The sequence below is a fragment of the Oncorhynchus tshawytscha genome, unplaced genomic scaffold (assembly GCF_018296145.1).
Source record: "Oncorhynchus tshawytscha isolate Ot180627B unplaced genomic scaffold, Otsh_v2.0 Un_contig_4797_pilon_pilon, whole genome shotgun sequence".
NCBI lineage: Eukaryota > Metazoa > Chordata > Actinopteri > Salmoniformes > Salmonidae > Oncorhynchus > Oncorhynchus tshawytscha.
The window spans coordinates 45,727-71,792 of NW_024609195.1; the positions used below are offsets into that span (position 1 = coordinate 45,727).

Consider the following 26,066-nt stretch of genomic DNA (forward strand, 5'->3'; position numbering starts at 1 on the left):
CTCTCTACTATGCTGGACCATACATAACCCCTCTCTCCTATACTGGACCATACATAACCCCTCTCTACTGTACTGGACCATACATAACCCCTCTCTACTATACTGGACCATACATAACCCCTCTCTACTATACTGGACTATATAACACCATACATAACCCCTCTCTACTATACTGGACCATACATAACCCCTCCTCACTATACTGGACCATACATAACCCCTCTCTACTATACTGGACTATATAACACCATACATAACCCCTCTCTACTGTACTGGACCATACATAACCCCTCTCTACTATACTGGACCATACATAACCCATCTCTACTATACTGGACCATACATAACCCCTCCTCACTATACTTGACCATACATAACCCCTCTCTACTGTACTGGACCATACATAACCCCTCTCTACTATACTGGACCATACATAACCCCTCTCTACTATACTGGACCATACATAACCCCGCTCTACTATACTGGACTGTATAACACCATACATAACCCCTCTCTACTATACTGGACCATGCATAACCCCTCTCTACTATACTGGACCATACATAACCCCTCTCTACTATACTGGACTATATAACACCATACATAACCCCTCTCTACTATACTGGACGGTATAACACCATACATAACCCCTCTCTACTATGCTGGACCATACATAACCCCTCTCTCCTATACTGGACCATACATACTGTACTGGACCATACATAACCCCTCTCTACTATACTGGACCATACATAACCCCTCTCTACTATACTGGACTATATAACACCATACATAACCCCTCTCTACTATACTGGACCATACATAACCCCTCCTACTATACTGGACCATACATAACCCCTCTCTACTATACTGGACTATATAACACCATACATAACCCCCTCTACTATACTGGACCATACATAACCCCTCTCTACAATACTGGACCATACATAACCCCTCTCTACTATACTGACTGTATAACACCATACATAACCCCTCTCTACTATACTGGACCATACATAACCCCTCTCTACTATACTGGACAATACATAACCCCTCTCTACTATACTGGACTATATACCATACATAACCCCTCTCTACTATACTGGACCATACATAACCCCTCTCTACTATACTGGACGGTATAACACCATACATAACCCCTCTCTACTATACTGGACCATACATAACCCCTCTATACTATACTGGACCATACATAACCCCTCTCTACTATACTGGACCATACATAACCCCTCTCTACTATACTGGTATAACACCATACATAACCCCTCTCTACTATACTGGACTATATAACACCATACATAACCCCTCTCTACTATACTGGACCATACATAACCCCTCTCTACTATACTGGACTATATAACACCATACATAACCCCTCTCTACTGTACTGGACCATACATAACCCCTCTCTACAATACTGGACCATACATAACCCCTCTCTACTATACTGGACTGTATAACACCATACATAACCCCTCTCTACTATACTGGACTGTATAACACCATACATAACCCCTCTCTACTATAACCCCTCTCTACTATACTGGACAATACATAACCCCTCTCTACTATACTGGACTATATAACACCATACATAACCCCTCTCTACTATACTGGACCATACATAACCCCTCTCTATTATACTGGACGGTATAACACCATACTTAACCCCTCTCTACTATACTGGACCATACATAACCCCTCTCTACTATACTGGACCATACATAACCCCTCTCTACTATACTGGACCATACATAACCCTTCTCTACTATACTGGACGGTATAACACCATACATAACCCCTCTCTACTATAACCCCTCTCTACTATACTGGACAATACATAACCCCTCTCTACTATACTGGACTATATAACACCATACATAACCCCTCTCTACTATACTGGACCATACATAACCCCTCTCTATTATACTGGACGGTATAACACCATACTTAACCCCTCTCTACTATAACGACCATACATAACCCCTCTCTACTATACTGGACCATACATAACCCCTCTCTACTATACTGGACCATACATAACTATCATGGACGGTATAACACCATACATAACCCCTCTCTACTATACTGGAATATATAACACCATACATAACCCCTCTCTACTATACTGGACCATACATAACCCCTCTCTACGATACTGGACCATACATAACCCCTCTCTACTATACTGGACCATACATAACCCCTCTCTACTATACTGGACCATACATAACCCCTCTCTACTATACTGGACTATATAACACCATACATAACCCCTCTCTACTATACTGGACTATACATAACCCCTCTCTACTATTCTGGACCATACATAAACCCTCTCTACTATACTGGACTGTATAACACCATACATAACCCCTCTCTACTATACTGGACCATACATAACCCCTCGCTACTATACTGGACCATACATAACCCCTCGCTACTATACTGGACCATACATAACCCCTCTCTACTATACTGGACTATATAACACCATACATAACCCCTCTCTACTATACTGGACTATACATAACCCCTCTCTACTATTCTGGACCATACATAAACCCTCTCTACTATACTGGACTGTATAACACCATACATAACCCCTCTCTACTATACTGGACCATACATAACCCCTCTCTACTATACCATACATAATCCCTCTCTACTATACTGGACTATATAACACCATACATAACCCCTCTCTACTATACTGGACGGTATAACACCATACATAACCCCTCTCTACTATACTGGACCATACATAACCCCTCTCTACTATACTGGACTATATAACACCATACATAACCCCTCTCTACTATACTGGACGGTATAACACCATACATAACCCCTCTCTACTATACTGGACCATACATAACCCCTCTACTATACTTGACCATACATAACCCCTCTCTACTATACTGGACCATACATAACCCCTCTCTACTATACTGGACGGTATAACACCATACATAACCCCCTCTCTATACTGGACCATACATAACCCCTCTCTACTATACTGACCATACATAACCCCTCTCTATTATACTGGACGGTATAACACCATACATAACCCATCTCTACTATTCTGGACCATACATAACCCCTCTCTACTATACTGGAACATACATAACCCCTCTCTACTATACTGGACCATACATAACCCCTCTCTACTATACTGGACCATACATAACCCCTCTCTATTATACTGGACGGTATAACACCATACATAACCCATCTCTACTATTCTGGACCATACATAACCCCTCTGTACTATACTGGAACATACATAACCCCTCTCTACTATACTGGACCATACATAACCCCTCGCTACTATACTGGACCATACATAACCCCTCGCTACTATACTGGACCATACATAACCCCTCTCTACTATACTGGACTATATAACACCATACATAACCCCTCTCTACTATACTGGACCATACATAACCCCTCTCTACTATACTGGACCATACATAACCCCTCTCTACTATACTGGACCATACATAACCTCTCTCTACTATACTGGACTATATAACACCATACATAACCCCTCTCTACTGTACTGGACCATACATAACCCCTCTCTACAATACTGGACCATACATAACCCATCTCTACTATACTGGACCATACATAACCCCTCCTCACTATACTGGACCATACATAACCCCTCTCTACTATACTGGACTATATAACACCATACATAACCCCTCTCTACTGTATTGGACCATACATAACCCCTCTCTACTATACTGGACCATACATAACCCCTCTCTACTATACCATACATAACCCCTCTCTACTATACTGGACTATATAACACCATACATAACCCCTCTCTACTACACTGGACCATACATAACCCCTCTCTACTATACTGGACTATATAACACCATACATAACCCCTCTCTACTACACTGGACCATACATAACCCCTCTCTACTATACTGGACGGTATAACACCATACATAACCCCTCTCTACTATACTGGACCATACATAACCCCTCTCTACTATACTGGACCATACATAACCCTTCTCTACTATACTGGACTATATAACACCATACATAACCCCTCTCTACTGTACTGGACCATACATAACCCCTCTCTACTATACTGGACCATACATAACCCATCTCTACTATACTGGACCATACATAACCCCTCCTCACTATACTTGACCATACATAACCCCTCTCTACTATACTGGACTATATAACACCATACATAACCCCTCTCTACTGTACTGGACCATACATAACCCCTCTCTACTATACTGGACCATACATAACCCCTCTCTACTATACTGGACCATACATAACCCCTCTCTACTATACTGGACTGTATAACACCATACATAACCCCTCTCTACTATACTGGACCATGCATAACCCCTCTCTACTATACTGGACCATACATAACCCCTCTCTACTATACTGGACTATATAACACCATACATAACCCCTCTCTACTATACTGGACGGTATAACACCATACATAACCCCTCTCTACTATGCTGGACCATACATAACCCCTCTCTCCTATACTGGACCTACATATACTGTACTGGACCATACATAACCCCTCTCTACTATACTGGACCATACATAACCCCTCTACTATACTGACTATATAACACCATACATAACCCCTCTCTACTATACTGGACCATACATAACCCCTCCTCACTATACTGGACCATACATAACCCCTCTCTACTATACTGGACTATATAACACCATACATAACCCCTCTCTACTGTACTGGACCATACATAACCCCTCTCTACTATACTGGACCATACATAACCCATCTCTACTATACTGGACCATACATAACCCCCCTCACTATACTGACCATACATAACCCCTCTCTACTATACTGGACTATATAACACCATACATAACCCCTCTCTACTGTACTGGACCATACATAACCCCTCTCTACTATACTGGACCATACATAACCCCTCTCTACTATACTGGACCATACATAACCCCTCTCTACTATACTGACTGTATAACACCATACATAACCCCTCTCTACTATACTGGACCATGCATAACCCCTCTCTACTATACTGGACCATACATAACCCCTCTCTACTATACTGGACTATATAACACCATACATAACCCCTCTCTACTATACTGGACGGTATAACACCATACATAACCCCTCTCTACTATGCTGGACCATACATAACCCCTCTCTCCTATACTGGACCATACATAACCCCTCTCTACTGTACTGGACCATACATAACCCCTCTCTACTATACTGGACCATACATAACCCCTCTCTATTATACTGGACGGTATAACACCATACATAACCCATCTCTACTATTCTGGACCATACATAACCCCTCTCTACTATACTGGAACATACATAACCCCTCTCTACTATACTGGACCATACATAACCCCTCGCTACTATACTGGACCATACATAACCCCTCGCTACTATACTGGACCATACATAACCCCTCTCTACTATACTGGACTATATAACACCATACATAACCCCTCTCTACTATACTGGACCATACATAACCCCTCTCTACTATACTGGACCATACATAACCCCTCTCTATATACTGGACCATACATAACCCATCTCTACTATACTGGACCCATAACCCCTCCTCACTATACTGGACCATACATAACCCCTCTCTACTATACTGGACTATATAACACCATACATAACCCCTCTCTACTGTATTGGACCATACATAACCCCTCTCTACTATACTGGACCATACATAACCCCTCTCTACTATACCATACATAACCCCTCTCTACTATACTGGACTATATAACACCATACATAACCCCTCTCTACTATACTGGACCATACATAACCCCTCTCTACTATACTGGACTATATAACACCATACATAACCCCTCTCTACTATACTGGACCATACATAACCCCTCTCTACTATACTGGACGGTATAACACCATACATAACCCCTCTCTACTATACTGGACCATACATAACCCCTCTCTACTATACTGGACCATACATAACCCTTCTCTACTATACTGGACTATATAACACCATACATAACCCCTCTCTACTATACTGGACCATACATAACCCATCTCTACTATACTGGACCATACATAACCCCTCCTCACTATACTTGACCATACATAACCCCTCTCTACTATACTGGACTATATAACACCATACATAACCCCTCTCTACTGTACTGGACCATACATAACCCCTCTCTACTATACTGGACCATACATAACCCCTCTCTACTATACTGGACCATACATAACCCCTCTCTACTATACTGGACTGTATAACACCATACATAACCCTCTCTACTATACTGGACCATGCATAACCCCTCTCTACTATACTGGACCATACATAACCCCTCTCTACTATACTGGACTATATAACACCATACATAACCCCTCTCTACTATACTGGACGGTATAACACCATACATAACCCCTCTCTACTATGCTGGACCATACATAACCCCTCTCTACTATACTGGACCATACATAACCCCTCTCTACTATACTGGACCATACATAACCCCTCTCTACTATACTGGACCATACATAACCCCTCTCTACTATACTGGACTATATAACACCATACATAACCCCTCTCTACTATACTGGACCATACATAACCCTCCTCACTATACTGGACCATACATAACCCCTCTCTACTATACTGGACTATATAACACCATACATAACCCCTCTCTACTATACTGGACCATACATAACCCCTCTCTACTATACTGGACCATACATAACCCATCTCTACTATACTGGACCATACATAACCCCTCCTACTATACTTGACCATACATAACCCCTCTCTACTATACTGGACTATATAACACCATACATAACCCCTCTCTACTGTACTGGACCATACATAACCCCTCTCTACTATACTGGACCATACATAACCCCTCTCTACTATACTGGACCATACATAACCCCTCTCTACTATACTGGACTGTATAACACCATACATAACCCCTCTCTACTATACTGGACCATGCATAACCCCTCTCTACTATACTGGACCATACATAACCCCTCTCTACTATACTGGACTATATAACACCATACATAACCCCTCTCTACTATACTGGACGGTATAACACCATACATAACCCCTCTCTACTATGCTGGACCATACATAACCCCTCTCTCCTATACTGGACCATACATAACCCCTCTCTACTGTACTGGACCATACATAACCCCTCTCTACTATACTGGACCATACATAACCCCTCTCTATTATACTGGACGGTATAACACCATACATAACCCATCTCTACTATACTGGACCATACATAACCCCTCTCTACTATACTGGAACATACATAACCCCTCTCTACTATACTGGACCATACATAACCCCTCGCTACTATACTGGACCATACATAACCCCTCGCTACTATACTGGACCATACATAACCCCTCTCTACTATACTGGACTATATAACACCATACATAACCCCTCTCTACTATACTGGACCATACATAACCCCTCTCTACTATACTGGACCATACATAACCCCTCTCTACTATACTGGACCATACATAACCCATCTCTACTATACTGGACCATACATAACCCCTCCTCACTATACTGGACCATACATAACCCCTCTCTACTATACTGGACTATATAACACCATACATAACCCCTCTCTACTGTATTGGACCATACATAACCCCTCTCTACTATACCATACATAACCCCTCTCTACTATACTGGACTATATAACACCATACATAACCCCTCTCTACTACACTGGACCATACATAACCCCTCTCTACTATACTGGACTATATAACACCATACATAACCCCTCTCTACTACACTGGACCATACATAACCCCTCTCTACTATACTGGACGGTATAACACCATACATAACCCCTCTCTACTATACTGGACCATGCATAACCCCTCTCTACTATACTGGACCATACATAACCCCTCTCTACTATACTGGACTATATAACACCATACATAACCCCTCTCTACTATACTGGACGGTATAACACCATACATAACCCCTCTCTACTATGCTGGACCATACATAACCCCTCTCTCCTATACTGGACCATACATAACCCTCTCTACTGTACTGGACCATACATAACCCCTCTCTACTATACTGGACCATACATAACCCCTCTCTACTATACTGGACTATATAACACCATACATAACCCCTCTCTACTATACTGGACCATACATAACCCCTCCTCACTATACTGGACCATACATAACCCCTCTCTACTATACTGGACTATATAACACCATACATAACCCCTCTCTACTGTACTGGACCATACATAACCCCTCTCTACAATACTGGACCATACATAACCCCTCTCTACTATACTGGACTGTATAACACCATACATAACCCCTCTCTACTATACTGGACCATACATAACACCTCTCTACTATACTGGACAATACATAACCCCTCTCTACTATACTGGACTATATAACACCATACATAACCCCTCTCTACTATACTGGACCATACATAACCCCTCTCTATTATACTGGACGGTATAACACCATACATAACCCCTCTCTACTATACTGGACCATACATAACCCCTCTCTACTATACTGGACCATACATAACCCCTCTCTACTATACTGGACCATACATAACCCTTCTCTACTATACTGGACGGTATAACACCATACATAACCCCTCTCTACTATACTGGACTATATAACACCATACATAACCCCTCTCTACTATACTGGACCATACATAACCCCTCTCTACTATACTGGACTATATAACACCATACATAACCCCTCTCTACTGTACTGGACCATACATAACCCCTCTCTACAATACTGGACCATACATAACCCCTCTCTACTATACTGGACTGTATAACACCATACATAACCCCTCTCTACTATACTGGACCATACATAACCCCTCTCTACTATACTGGACAATACATAACCCCTCTCTACTATACTGGACTATATAACACCATACATAACCCCTCTCTACTATACTGGACCATACATAACCCCTCTCTATTATACTGGACGGTATAACACCATACATAACCCCTCTCTACTATACTGGACCATACATAACCCCTCTCTACTATACTGGACCATACATAACCCCTCTCTACTATACTGGACCATACATAACCCTTCTCTACTATACTGGACGGTATAACACCATATATAACCCCTCTCTACTATACTGGACTATATAACACCATACATAACCCCTCTCTACTATACTGGACCATACATAACCCCTCTCTACTATACTGGACCATACATAACCCCTCTCTACTATACTGGACAATACATAACCCCTCTCTACTATACTGGACTATATAACACCATACATAACACCTCTCTACTATACTGGACCATACATAACCCCTCTCTATTATACTGGACGGTATAACACCATACATAACCCCTCTCTACTATACTGGACCATACATAACCCCTCTCTACTATATTGGACGGTATAACACCATACATAACCCCTCTCTACTATACTGGACCATACATAACCCCTCTCTATTATACTGGACCATACATAACCCCTCTCTACTATACTCACCATACATAACCCTCTACTATACTGGACCATACATAACCCCTCTCTACTATACTGGACCATACATAACCCCTCTCTACTATACTGGACGGTATATCACCATACATAACCCCTCTCTACTATACTGGACCATACATAACCCCTCTCTACTATACTGGACCATACATAACCCCTCTCTACTATACTGGACCATACATAACCCCTCTCTATTATACTGGACGGTATAACACCATACATAACCCCTCTCTACTATACTGGACCATACATAACCCCTCTCTACTATATTGGACGGTATAACACCATACATAACCCCTCTCTACTATACTGGACGGTATAACACCATACATAACCCCTCTCTACTATACTGGACCATACATAACCCCTCTCTACTATATTGGACTATATAACACCATACATAACCCCTCTCTACTATACTGGACCATACATAACCCCTCTCTATTATACTGGACCATACATAACCCCTCTCTACTATACTGGACCATACATAACCCCTCTACTATACTGGACCATACATAACCCCCTCTACTATACTGGACCATACATAACCCCTCTCTACTATACTGGACCATACATAACCCCTCTCTACTATACTGGACGGTATAACACCATACATAACCCCTCTCTACTATACTGGACCATACATAACCCCTCTCTACTATACTGGACCATACATAACCCCTCTCTACTATACTGGACCATACATAACCCCTCTCTACTATACTGGACCATACATAACCCCTCTCTACTATACTGGACCATACATAACCCCTCTCTACTATACTGGACCATACATAACCCCTCTCTACTATACTGGACCATACATAACCCCTCTCTACTATACTGGACGGTATATCACCATACATAAACCCTCTCTACTATACTGGACCATACATAACCCCTCTCCGCTATACTGGACCATACATAAACCCTCTCTACTATACTGGACTGTATAACACCATACATAACCCCTCTCTACTATACTGGACCATACATAACCCCGCTCTACTATACTGGACTGTATAACACCATACATAACCCCTCTCTACTATACTGGACCATACATAACCCCTCTCTACTATACTGGACTGTATAACACCATACATAACCCCTCTCTACTATACTGGACCATACATAACCCCTCTCTACTATACTGGACTGTATATCACCATACATAACCCCTCTCTACTATACTGGACCATACATAACCCCTCTCTACTATACTGGACCATACATAACCCCTCTCTACTATACTGGACCATACATAACCCCTCTCTACTATACTGACCATACATAACCCCTCTCTACTATACTGGACTGTATAACACCATACATAACCCCTCTCTACTATACTGAACTATAACACCATACATAACCCCTCTCTACTATACTGGACCATACATAACCCCTCTCTACTATACTGGACCATACATAACCCCTCTCTACTATACTGGACCATACATAACCCCTCTCTACTATACTGGACCATACATAACCCCTCTCTACTATACTGGACCATACATAACCCCTCTCTACTATACTGGACTGTATAACACCATACATAACCCCTCTCTACTATACTGGACCATACATAACCCCTCTCTACTATACTGGACCATACATAACCCTCTCTACTATACTGGACCATACATAACCCCTCTCTACTATACTGGACCATACATAACCCCTCTCTACTATACTGGACCATACATAACCCCTCTCTACTATACTGGTATAACACCATACATAACCCCTCTCTACTATACTGGACCATACATAACCCCTCTCTACTATACTGGACCATACATAACCCCTCTCTACTATACTGGACGGTATAACACCATACATAACCCCTCTCTACTATACTGGACCATACATAACCCCTCTCTACTATACTGGACCATACATAACCCTCTCTACTATACTGGACCATACATAACCCCTCTCTACTATACTGGACGGTATAACACCATACATAACCCCTCTACTATACTGGACCATACATAACCCCTCTCTATTATACTGGACTATATAACACCATACATAACCCCTCTCTACTATACTGGACCATACATAACCCCTCTCTACTATACTGGACTGTATAACACCATACATAACCCCTCTCTACTATACTGGACCATACATAACCCCTCTCTACTATACTGGACTGTATAACACCATACATAACCCCTCTCTACTATACTGGACTGTATAACACCATACATAACCCCTCTCTACTATACTGAACTGGACCATACATAACCCCTCTCTACTATACTGGACCATACATAACCCCTCTCTACTATACTGGACCATACATAACCCCTCTCTACTATACTGGACCATACATAACCCCTCTCTACTATACTGGACCATACATAACCCCTCTACTATACTGGACGGTATAACACCATACATAACCCCTCTCTACTATACTGGACCATACATAACCCCCTCTCTACTATACTGGACCATACATAACCCTCTCTACTATACTGGACGGTATAACACCATACATAACCCCTCTCTACTATACTGGACCATACATAACCCCTCTCTACTATACTGGACCATACATAACCCCTCTCTACTATACTGGACCATACATAACCCCTCTCTACTATACTGGACGGTATAACACCATACATAACCCCTCTACTATACTGGACCATACATAACCCCTCTCTATTATACTGGACTATATAACACCATACATAACCCTCTCTACTATACTGGACCATACATAACCCCTCTCTACTATACTGACTGTATAACACCATACATAACCCCTCTCTACTATACTGGACTGTATAACACCATACATAACCCCTCTCTACTATACTGGACCATGCATAACCCCTCTCTACTATACTGGACCATACATAACCCCTCTCTACTATACTGGACTATATAACACCATACATAACCCCTCTCTACTATACTGGACCATACATAACCCCTCTCTACTATACTGGACCATACATAACCCCTCTCTATTATACTGGACGGTATAACACCATACATAACCCCTCTCTACTATACTGGACTGTATAACACCATACATAACCCCTCTCTACTATACTGGACCATACATAACCCCTCTCTACTATACTGGACCATACATAACCCCTCTCTACTATACTGGACTGTATAACACCATACATAACCCCTCTCTACTATACTGGACCATACATAACCCCTCTCTACTATACTGGACCATACATAACCCCTCTCTACTATACTGGACCATACATAACCCTCTCTACTATACTGGACTGTATAACACCATACATAACCCCTCTCTACTATACTGGACTGTATAACACCATACATAACCCCTCTCTACTATACTGGTATAACACCATACATAACCCCTCTCTACTATACTGGACCATACACAACCCCTCTCTACTATACTGGACTGTATAACACCATACATAACCCCTCTCTACTATACTGAACTATAACACCATACATAACCCCTCTCTACTATACTGGACCATACATAACCCCTCTCTACTATACTGGACCATACATAACCCCTCGCTACTATACTGGACCATACATAACCCCTCTCTACTATACTGGACCATACATAACCCCTCTCTACTATACTGGACCATACATAACCCCTCTCTACTATACTGGACGGTATAACACCATACATAACCCCTCTCTACTATACTGGACCATACATAACCCCTCTCTACTATACTGGACCATACATAACCCCTCTCTACTATACTGGACGGTATAACACCATACATAACCCCTCTCTACTATACTGGACCATACATAACCCTCTCTACTATACTGGACCATACATAACCCCCTCTCTACTATACTGGACCATACATAACCCCTCTCTACTATACTGGACGGTATAACACCATACATAACCCCCTCTACTATACTGGACCATACATAACCCCTCTCTACTATACTGGACTATATAACACCATACATAACCCCTCTCTACTATACTGGACCATACATAACCCCTCTCTACTATACTGGACGGTATAACACCATACATAACCCCTCTCTACTATACTGGACGGTATAACACCATACATAACCCCTCTCTACTATACTGGACCATACATAACCCCTCGCTACTATACTGGACCATACATAACCCCTCTCTACTATACTGGACTATATAACACCATACATAACCCTCTCTACTATACTGGACCATACATAACCCCTCTCTACTATACTGGACCATACATAACCCCTCTCTACTATACTGACTATATAACACCATACATAACCCCTCTCTACTATACTGGACTGTATAACACCATACATAACCCCTCTCTACTATACTGGACCATACATAACCCCTCTCTACTATACTGGACCATACATAACCCCTCTCTACTATACTGGACTGTATAACACCATACATAACCCCTCTCTACTATACTGGACCATACATAACCCCTCTCTACTATACTGGACCATACATAACCCCTCTCTACTATACTGGACCATACATAACCCCTCTCTACTATACTGGACTGTATAACACCATACATAACCCCTCTCTACTATACTGGACTGTATAACACCATACATAACCCCTCTCTACTATACTGGACTGTATAACACCATACATAACCCCTCTCTACTATACTGGACTGTATAACACCATACATAACCCCTCTCTACTATACTGGACCATACATAACCCCTCTCTACTATACTGGACTATATAACACCATACATAACCCCTCTCTACTATACTGGACCATACATAACCCCTCTCTACTATACTGGACTATATAACACCATACATAACCCCTCTCTACTATACTGACTGTATAACACCATACATAACCCCTCTCTACTATACTGGACCATACATAACCCCTCTCTACTATACTGGACTGTATAACACCATACATAACCCCTCTCTACTATACTGGACTGTATAACACCATACATAACCCCTCTCTACTATACTGGACTGTATAACACCATACATAACCCCTCTCTACTATACTGGACTATATAACACCATACATAACCTCTCTACTATACTGGACTGTATAACACCATACATAACCCCTCTCTACTATACTGGACTGTATAACACCATACATAACCCCTCTCTACTATACTGGACTGTATAACACCATACATAACCCCTCTCTACTATACTGGACCATACATAACCCCTCTCTACTATACTGACTGTATAACACCATACATAACCCCTCTCTACTATACTGGACTGTATAACACCATACATAACCCCTCTCTACTATACTGGACTGTATAACACCATACATAACCCCTCTCTACTATACTGGACTGTATAACACCATACATAACCCCTGTCTACTATACTGGACCATACATAACCCCTCTCTACTATACTGGACCATACATAACCCCTCTCTATTATACTGGACTGTATAACACCATACATAACCCCTCTCTACTATACTGGACCATACATAACCCCTCTCTACTATACTGGACCATACATAACCCCTCTCTACTATACTGGACTGTATAACACCATACATAACCCCTCTCTACTATACTGGACTGTATAACACCATACATAACCCCTCTCTACTATACTGGACTGTATAACACCATACATAACCCCTCTCTACTATACTGGACTGTATAACACCATACATAACCCCTCTCTATTATACTGGACTATATAACACCATACATAACCCCTCTCTACTATACTGGACTGTATAACACCATACATAACCCCTCTCTACTATACTGGACTGTATAACACCATACATAACCCCTCTCTACTATACTGGACTGTATAACACCATACATAACCCCTCTCTACTGTACTGGACTATATAACACCATACATAACCCCTCTCTACTATACTGGACTGTATAACACCATACATAACCCCTCTCTACTATACTGGACCATACATAACCCCTCTCTACTATACTGGACCATACATAACCCCTCTCTACTATACTGGACTGTATAACACCATACATAACCCCTCTCTACTATACTGGACCATACATAACCCCTCTCTATTATACTGGACCATACATAACCCCTCTCTACTATACTGGACTGTATAACACCATACATAACCCCTCTCTACTATACTGGACTGTATAACACCATACATAACCCCTCTCTACTATACTGACTGTATAACACCATACATAACCCCTCTCTACTATACTGGACTGTATAACACCATACATAACCCCTCTCTACTATACTGGACTGTATAACACCATACATAACCCCTCTCTACTATACTGGACCATACATAACCCCTCTCTACTATACTGGACCATACATAACCCCTCTCTACTATACTGGACCATACATAACCCCTCTCTACTATACTGGACTGTATAACACCATACATAACCCCTCTCTACTATACTGGACTGTATAACACCATACATAACCCCTCTCTATTATACTGGACCATACATAACCCCTCTCTACTATACTGGACTGTATAACACCATACATAACCCCTCTCTACTATACTGGACCATACATAACCCCTCTCTACTATACTGGACCATACATAACCCCTCTCTACTATACTGGACTGTATAACACCATACATAACCCCTCTCTACTATACTGGACCATACATAACCCCTCTCTATTATACTGGACCATACATAACCCCTCTCTACTATACTGGACTGTATAACACCATACATAACCCCTCTCTACTATACTGGACTGTATAACACCATACATAACCCCTCTCTACTATACTGGACTGTATAACACCATACATAACCCCTCTCTACTATACTGGACCATACATAACCCCTCTCTACTATACTGGACCATACATAACCCCTCTCTACTATACTGGACCATACATAACCCCTCTCTACTATACTGGACTGTATAACACCATACATAACCCCTCTCTACTATACTGGACTGTATAACACCATACATAACCCCTCTCTACTATACTGGACCATACATAACCCCTCTCTACTATACTGGACTGTATAACACCATACATAACCCCTCTCTACTATACTGACTGTATAACACCATACATAACCCCTCTCTACTATACTGGACTGTATAACACCATACATAACCCCTCTCTACTATACTGGACTGTATAACACCATACATAACCCCTCTCTACTATACTGGACCATACATAACCCTCTCTACTATACTGGACTGTATAACACCATACATAACCCCTCTCTACTATACTGGACTGTATAACACCATACATAACCCCTCTCTACTATACTGGACTGTATAACACCATACATAACCCCTCTCTACTATACTGGACTATATAACACCATACATAACCCCTCTCTACTATACTGGACTGTATAACACCATACATAACCCCTCTCTACTATACTGGACTGTATAACACCATACATAACCCCTCTCTACTATACTGGACTGTATAACACCATACATAACCCCTCTCTACTATACTGGACTGTATAACACCATACATAACCCCTCTCTACTATACTGGACTATATAACACCATACATAACCCCTTCATATTTCTCTGTATGATACAATGAATAACTTGTGGCCGAGTCCTAGATCTAGAAAACGATATGTTTCCTACTATGTCCTTTGCCAAATGCCAAACCGACCCTTATCCCCTTCCCCTTTTTAAAGTGTGCATTTCAAACCCGTGTAGGTAAGTATTATTTTGCACTATGTTTACCTGGAGTGGTGCTAAATGGAGATGGGTTGAGGAGGCTGGAGTTGCCATTGGCCAGCGGCATCGTCATGGGAACCAGGGAGGGCACAGAGGTCAGGGTGGGGTTAAGGGGCATCGGGGTCAGGACGGGCATGCCGACGAACAGATTTGGCATCGAGCCCATACCTGTGGAGGTAGAGAGAATGATATTATCCCACTGTCCCACATATTCTCAAAACATCTCAGAGTGGGAGTGGTGATCTAGGATCAGTTTTACATCTTAATGAATAAGAGAGATGTCCTGATCCTAGATCAGCACTCCTGAGACTATGACCTGATCCTAGATCAGCACTCCTGAGACTATGACCTGATCCTAGATCAGCACTCCTGAGACTATGACCTGATCCTAGATCACCACTCCCACTGAGACTATGACCTGATCCTAGATCACCACTCCTACTGAGACTATGACCTGATCCTAGATCACCACTCCTACTGAGACTATGACCTGATCCTAGACAAACACTCCTACTGAGACTATGACCTGATCCTAGATCAACAGTACTTCTCTGAGACTCTTTATGAATACGGGCCCTGACCACTGAGGTCACCATCCGTCTGGCCCTACCGAAGCATGCTGAAGACTTCATAATGGAGGTGGGCGTGGCAGTGGGTGGCTGCTTCATGCTGATTGGTAGAGAGGGGGGAAGGCCCCGCCCCTGCAGCCTCAGTTTAATCAGCTTCATGGCAATAGAGAACTCTAGTTGGTCCATCCTCCCATCACTACCCATATCAGCTAGGGACCTGGGGGGAGAGGAGGGGAGGAGAGAAAGAAGAGAGAGAGAGGAGGTGAGAGAGAGTAGGGGGAGAGATAGAGGGCAAGAGGGGGACGTTATAAAGCCTAGATAAATACTGATTTAGTATAGATCCACTCTAACGACAGGACACACAGCACCACTCTAATGACAGGACACACAGCACCACTCTAATGACAGCACCGCTCTAACGACAGGACACACAGCACCGCTCTAACGACAGGACACACAGCACCGCTCTAACGACAGGACACACAGCACCACTCTAACGACAGGACACACAGCACCACTCTAACGACAGGACACACAGCACCACTCTAACGACAGGACACACAGCACCACTAACGACAGGACACACAGCACCGCTCTAACGACAGCACAGCTCTAACGACAGGACACACAGCACCACTCTAATGACAGGACACACAGCACCACTCTAACGACAGCACAGCTCTAACGACAGGACACACAGCACCACTCTAACGACTGGACACACAGCACCGCTCTAACGACAGGACACACAGCACCACTCTAACGACTGGACACACAGCACCGCTCTAACGACAGGACACACAGCACCACTCTAACGACAGGACACACAGCACCGCTCTCATGACAGGACACACGGCACCACTATAACGACAGGACACACAGCACCACTCTAACGACAGGACACACAGCACCACTAACGCCAGGACACACAGCACCACTCTAACAACAGGACACACAGCACCGCTCTAATGACAGGACACACAGCACCGCTCTAATGACAGCACAGCTCTAACGACAGGACACACGGCACCACTCTAAAAACAGGACACACAGCACCACTCTAACGACAGGACACACAGCACCACTCTAACGACAGGACACACAGCACCACTATAACGACAGGACACACAGCACCACTCTAACGACAGGACACACAGCACCACTAACGACAGGACACACAGCACCGCTCTAATGACAGGACACACAGCACCACTCTAACGACAGGACACACAGCACCGCTCTAACGACAGGACACACAGCACCACTCTAACGACAGCACAGCTCTAACGACAGGACACACAGCACCGCTCTAATGACAGCACAGCTCTAACGACAGGACACACGGCACCACTCTAAAAACAGGACACACAGCACCACTCTAACGACAGGACACACAGCACCACTCTAACGACAGGACACACAGCACCACTATAACGACAGGACACACAGCACCACTCTAACGACAGGACACACAGCACCACTAACGACAGGACACACAGCACCGCTCTAATGACAGGACACACAGCACCACTCTAACGACAGGACACACAGCACCGCTCTAACGACAGGACAAACAGCACCACTCTAACGACAGCACAGCTCTAACGACAGGACACACAGCACCGCTCTAACGACAGGACACACAGCACCGCTCTAACGACAGGACACACAGCACCACTCTAACGACAGGACACACAGCACCGCTCTAACAACAGGACACACAGCACCACTCTAACGACAGGACACACAGCACCACTCTAACGACAGGACACACAGCACCGCTCTAACAACAGGACACACAGCACCACTCTAACGACAGGACACACAGCACCACTCTAACGACAGGACACACAGCACCGCTCTAACAACAGGACACACAGCACCACTCTAATGACAGGAAACACAGCACCACTATAACGACAGGACACACAGCACCACTCTAACGACAGGACACACAGCACCACTAATGACAGGACACACAGCACCACTCTAACGACAGGACACACAGCACCGCTCTAACGACAGGACACACAGCACCACTAACGACAGGACACACAGCACCACTCTAACGACAGGACACACAGCACCACTAACGACAGGACACACAGCACCACTCTAACGACAGGACACACAGCACCACTAACGACAGGACACACAGCACCGCTCTAACAACAGGACTCACAGCACCACTCTAACGACAGGACACACAGCACCGCTCTAACAACAGGACACACAGCACCACTCTAACGACAGGACACACAGCACCACTAACGACAGGACACACAGCACCGCTCTAACAACAGGACTCACAGCACCGCTCTAACGACGGGGGCGGGGGTGTTCCCACCCAGAGGGGGGAGGGGTGTGTTTCCACCCAGAGGGGGGCGGGGTGCGTTTCCACCTAGGGAGGGGGGGTGTGTTTCCACCTAGGGGTGGGGGGTGGGGGCCGGGTGTGTTTCCACCTAGGGGTGGGGGTGGGGGCCGGGTGTGTTTCCACCCAGAGGGGGTGTTTCCACCTAGAGGGGGGGACAGGGTGTGTTTTCTCACCAGATCTCAGCCAGGACTGAAGGAGGAAGACCAGACTGGAGGAAGAACTGACTCGCCTGTTCACCTACACAACACAACACACACCTGTTAGATACACACACACCTGTTAGATACACACACACACGCCTGTTAGATACACACACACACACCTGTTAGATACACACACACACACACCTGTTAGATACACACACACACACACCTGTTAGATACACACACACACACACCTGTTAGATACACACACACACACCTGTTAGATACACACACACACGCCTGTTAGATACACACACACACCTGTTAGATACACACACACACACCTGTTAGATACACACACACACACACCTGTTAGATACACACACACACACCTGTTAGATACACACACACACACCTGTTAGATACACACACACACGCCTGTTAGATACACACACACACGCCTGTTAGATACACACACACACGCCTGTTAGATACACACACACACGCCTGTTAGATACACACACACACGCCTGTTAGATACACACACACACACACCTGTTAGATACACACACACACACCTGTTAGATACACACACACGCGCCTGTTAGATACACACACACACACCTGTTAGATACACACACACACACACACACACCTGTTAGATACACACACACACGCCTGTTAGATACACACACACGCACACCTGATAGATACACGCACACCTGTTAGATACACACACACACACGCCTGTTAGATACACACACACACACACCTGTTAGATACACACACGCACACCTGTTAGATACACACACGCACACCTGTTAGATACACACACACACCTGTTAGATACACACACACACACACACCTGTTAGATACACACACACGCCTGTTAGATACACACATACACACCTGTTAGATACACACACACACACACCTGTTAGATACACACACACACGCCTGTTAGATACACACACACACACCTGTTAGATACACGCACACCTGTTAGATACACACACACACACGCCTGTTAGATACACACACACACACACCTGTTAGATACACACACGCACACCTGTTAGATACACACACACACACCTGTTAGATACACACACACACACGCCTGTTAGATACACACACACACACACACCTGTTAGATACACACACGCACACCTGTTAGATACACACACACACACACCTGTTAGATACACACACACACGCCTGTTAGATACACACACACACCTGTTAGATACACACACACACGCCTGTTAGATACACACACACACCTGTTAGATACACACACACACGCCTGTTAGATACACACACACACACACACACACACACCTGTTAGATACACACACACACACCTGTTAGATACACACACACACGCCTGTTAGATACACACACACACGCCTGTTAGATACACACACACACCTGTTAGATACACACACACACACCTGTTAGATACACACACACACGCCTGTTAGATACACACACACACACGCCTGTTAGATACACACACACACACACGCCTGTTAGATACACACACACACACCTGTTAGATACACGCTTGTTAGATACACACACACACGCCTGTTAGATACACACACACACGCCTGTTAGATACACACACACGCACCTGTTAGATACACCTGTTAGATACACACACACACACCTGTTAGATACACACACACACACACACACCTGTTAGATACACACACACGCCTGTTAGATACACACACACACACACACACCTGTTAGATACACACACACACGCCTGCTAGATACACACACACGCCTGTTCACCTACACAACACACACACACACACCTGTTAGATACACACACACACACCTGTTAGATACACACACACACACACCTGTTAGATAGACACACACACACACCTGTTAGATACACACACACACACCTGTTAGATACACACACACACACACCTGTTAGATACACACACACACGCCTGTTAGATACACACACACACGCCTGTTAGATACACACACACACGCCTGTTAGATACACACACACACACACCTGTTAGATACACACACACACACAAGCCTGTTAGATACACACACACCTGTTAGATACACACACACACACCTGTTAGATACACACACACAAGCCTGTTAGATACACACACACCTGTTAGATACACACACACACACCTGTTAGATACACACACCTGTTAGATACACACACACACACCTGTTAGATACACACACACACACGCCTGTTAGATACACACACACACGCCTGTTAGATACACACACACACGCCTGTTAGATACACACACACACGCCTGTTAGATACACACACACACACACACCACACACACCACGCCTGTTAGATACACACACACACACACCTGTTAGATACACACACACACACACACACACACACACGCCTGTTAGATACACACACACACACACCTGTTAGATACACACACACACACGCCTGTTAGATACACACACACACACACACACCTGTTAGATACACACACACACCTGTTAGATACACACACACACACCTGTTAGATACACACACACACGCCTGTTAGATACACACACACACACACCACACACACACACGCCTGTTAGATACACACACACACGCCTGTTAGATACACACACACACACCTGTTAGATACACACACACACGCCTGTTAGATACACACACACACACACACACCTGTTAGATACACACACACACGCCTGTTAGATACACACACACACGCCTGTTAGATACACACACACACACACCTGTTAGATACACACACACACACGCCTGTTAGATACACACACACACACCTGTTAGATACACACACACACGCCTGTTAGATACACACACACACACCTGTTAGATACACACACACACACACACACCTGTTAGATACACACACACACACCTGTTAGATACACACACACCTGTTAGATACACACACACACGCCTGTTAGATACACACACACACACACCTGTTAGATACACACACGCACACACACCTGTTAGATACACACACACACACACACCTGTTAGATACACACACACACACACACCTGTTAGATACACACACACGCCTGTTAGATACACACACACACACCTGTTAGATACACACACACACCTGTTAGATACACACACACACGCCTGTGGATAGATACACACACACACACACCTGTTAGATACACACACACACCTGTTAGATACACACACACACACGCCTGTTAGATACACACACACACACACCTGTTAGATACACACACACCTGTTAGATACACACACACACCTGTTAGATACACACACACACACCTGTTAGATACACACACACACACACCTGTTAGATACACACACACACGCCTGTTAGATACACACACACACACACCTGTTAGATACACCTGTTAGACACACACACACCTGTTAGATACACACACACACACGCCTGTTAGATACACACACACACACACACCTGTTAGATACACACACACACACACACCTGTTAGACACACACACTGTTAGATACACACACACACCTGTTAGATACACACCACACACACACACACACCTGTTAGATACACACACACACGCCTGTTAGATACACACACACACACACACACCTGTTAGATACACACACACACACCTGTTAGATACACACACACACACACACACCTGTTAGATACACACACACACACCTGTTAGATACACACACACACACGCCTGTTAGATACACACACACACGCCTGTTAGATACACACACACACACACACACACCTGTTAGATACACACACACGCCTGTTAGATACACACACACACACCTGTTAGATACACACACCATACACACACACACACACTTGTTAGATACACACACACACGCCTGTTAGATACACACACACACACACCTGTTAGATACACACACACACACGCCTGTTCACCTACACAACACAACACACACCTGTTAGATACACACACACACACACCTGTTAGATACACGCCTGTTAGATACACACACACACACCTGTTAGATACACACACACACCTGTTAGATACACACACACCTGTTAGATACACACACACACACCTGTTAGATACACACACCTGTTAGATACACACACACACCTGTTAGATACACACACACACACACTTGTTAGATACACACACACACACGCCTGTTAGATACACACACACGCACACCTGTTAGATACACACACACACACACCTGTTAGATACACACACGCACACCTGTTAGATACACACACACACACACACCTGTTAGATACACAGACGCACACCTGTTAGATACACACACACACACACAACTGTTAGATACACACACACACACACCTGTTAGATACACACACACACACACACCTGTTAGATACACACACACACACCTGTTAGATACACACACACACGCCTGTTAGATACACACACACACGCCTGTTAGATACACACACACACACACACCTGTTAGATACACACACACACACACCTGTTAGATACACACACACACGCCTGTTAGATACACACACACACGCCTGTTAGATACACACACACACACACACCTGTTAGATACACACACACACACGCCTGTTAGATACACACACACACGCCTGTTAGATACACACACACACACGCCTGTTAGATACACACACACACACACACCTGTTAGATACACACACACACACGCCTGTTAGATACACACACACACGCCTGTTAGATACACACACACACACGCCTGTTAGATACACACACACACACACACCTGTTAGATACACACACACACACGCCTGTTCACCTACACAACACAACACACACCTGTTAGATACACACACACCTGTTAGATACACACACACACGCCTGTTAGATACACACACACACACACCTGTTAGATACACACACACACACCTGTTAGATACACACACACCTGTTAGATACACACACACACACCTGTTAGATACACACACACACCTGTTAGATACACACACACACACACCTGTTAGATACACACACACACACCTGTTAGATACACACACACGCCTGTTAGATACACACACACACACACCTGTTAGATACACACACACGCCTGTTCACCTACACAACACAACACACACCTGTTAGATACACATACACACACACACACACACACCTGTTAGATACACACACACACACACCTGTTAGATACACACACACACACCTGTTAGATACACACACACACACCTGTTAGATACACACACACCTGTTAGATACACACACACCTGTTAGATACACACACACACACACCTGTTAGATACACACACACGCCTGTTCACCTACACAACACAACACACACCTGTTAGATACACATACACACACACACACACACACCTGTTAGATACACACACACACACACCTGTTAGATACACACACACACACCTGTTAGATACACACACACACACCTGTTAGATACACACACACCTGTTAGATACACACACACCTGTTAGATACACACACACACACACCTGTTAGATACACACACACACACACACCTGTTAGATACACACACGCCTGTTAGATACACACACACACGCCTGTTAGATACACACACACACACAC

At 43.9% G+C, this 26,066-nt stretch overlaps 1 protein-coding gene across 1 annotated transcript in view; it reads right to left on the bottom strand.

The window, feature by feature from the left end:
• Positions 1-26,066, bottom strand: part of LOC112242025 (intersectin-2-like) — a 68,149-nt gene that overhangs the window by 22,941 nt on the left and 19,142 nt on the right. Inside the window, exons 3-5 of the mRNA XM_042314447.1 lie at positions 20,503-20,566; positions 17,997-18,172; positions 17,393-17,554 (exon numbers count right to left, since the gene is read on the bottom strand). Coding sequence (XP_042170381.1) covers positions 17,393-17,554; positions 17,997-18,172; positions 20,503-20,566 — 402 coding nt within the window. The remainder of the gene's footprint in view (positions 1-17,392; positions 17,555-17,996; positions 18,173-20,502; positions 20,567-26,066) is intronic.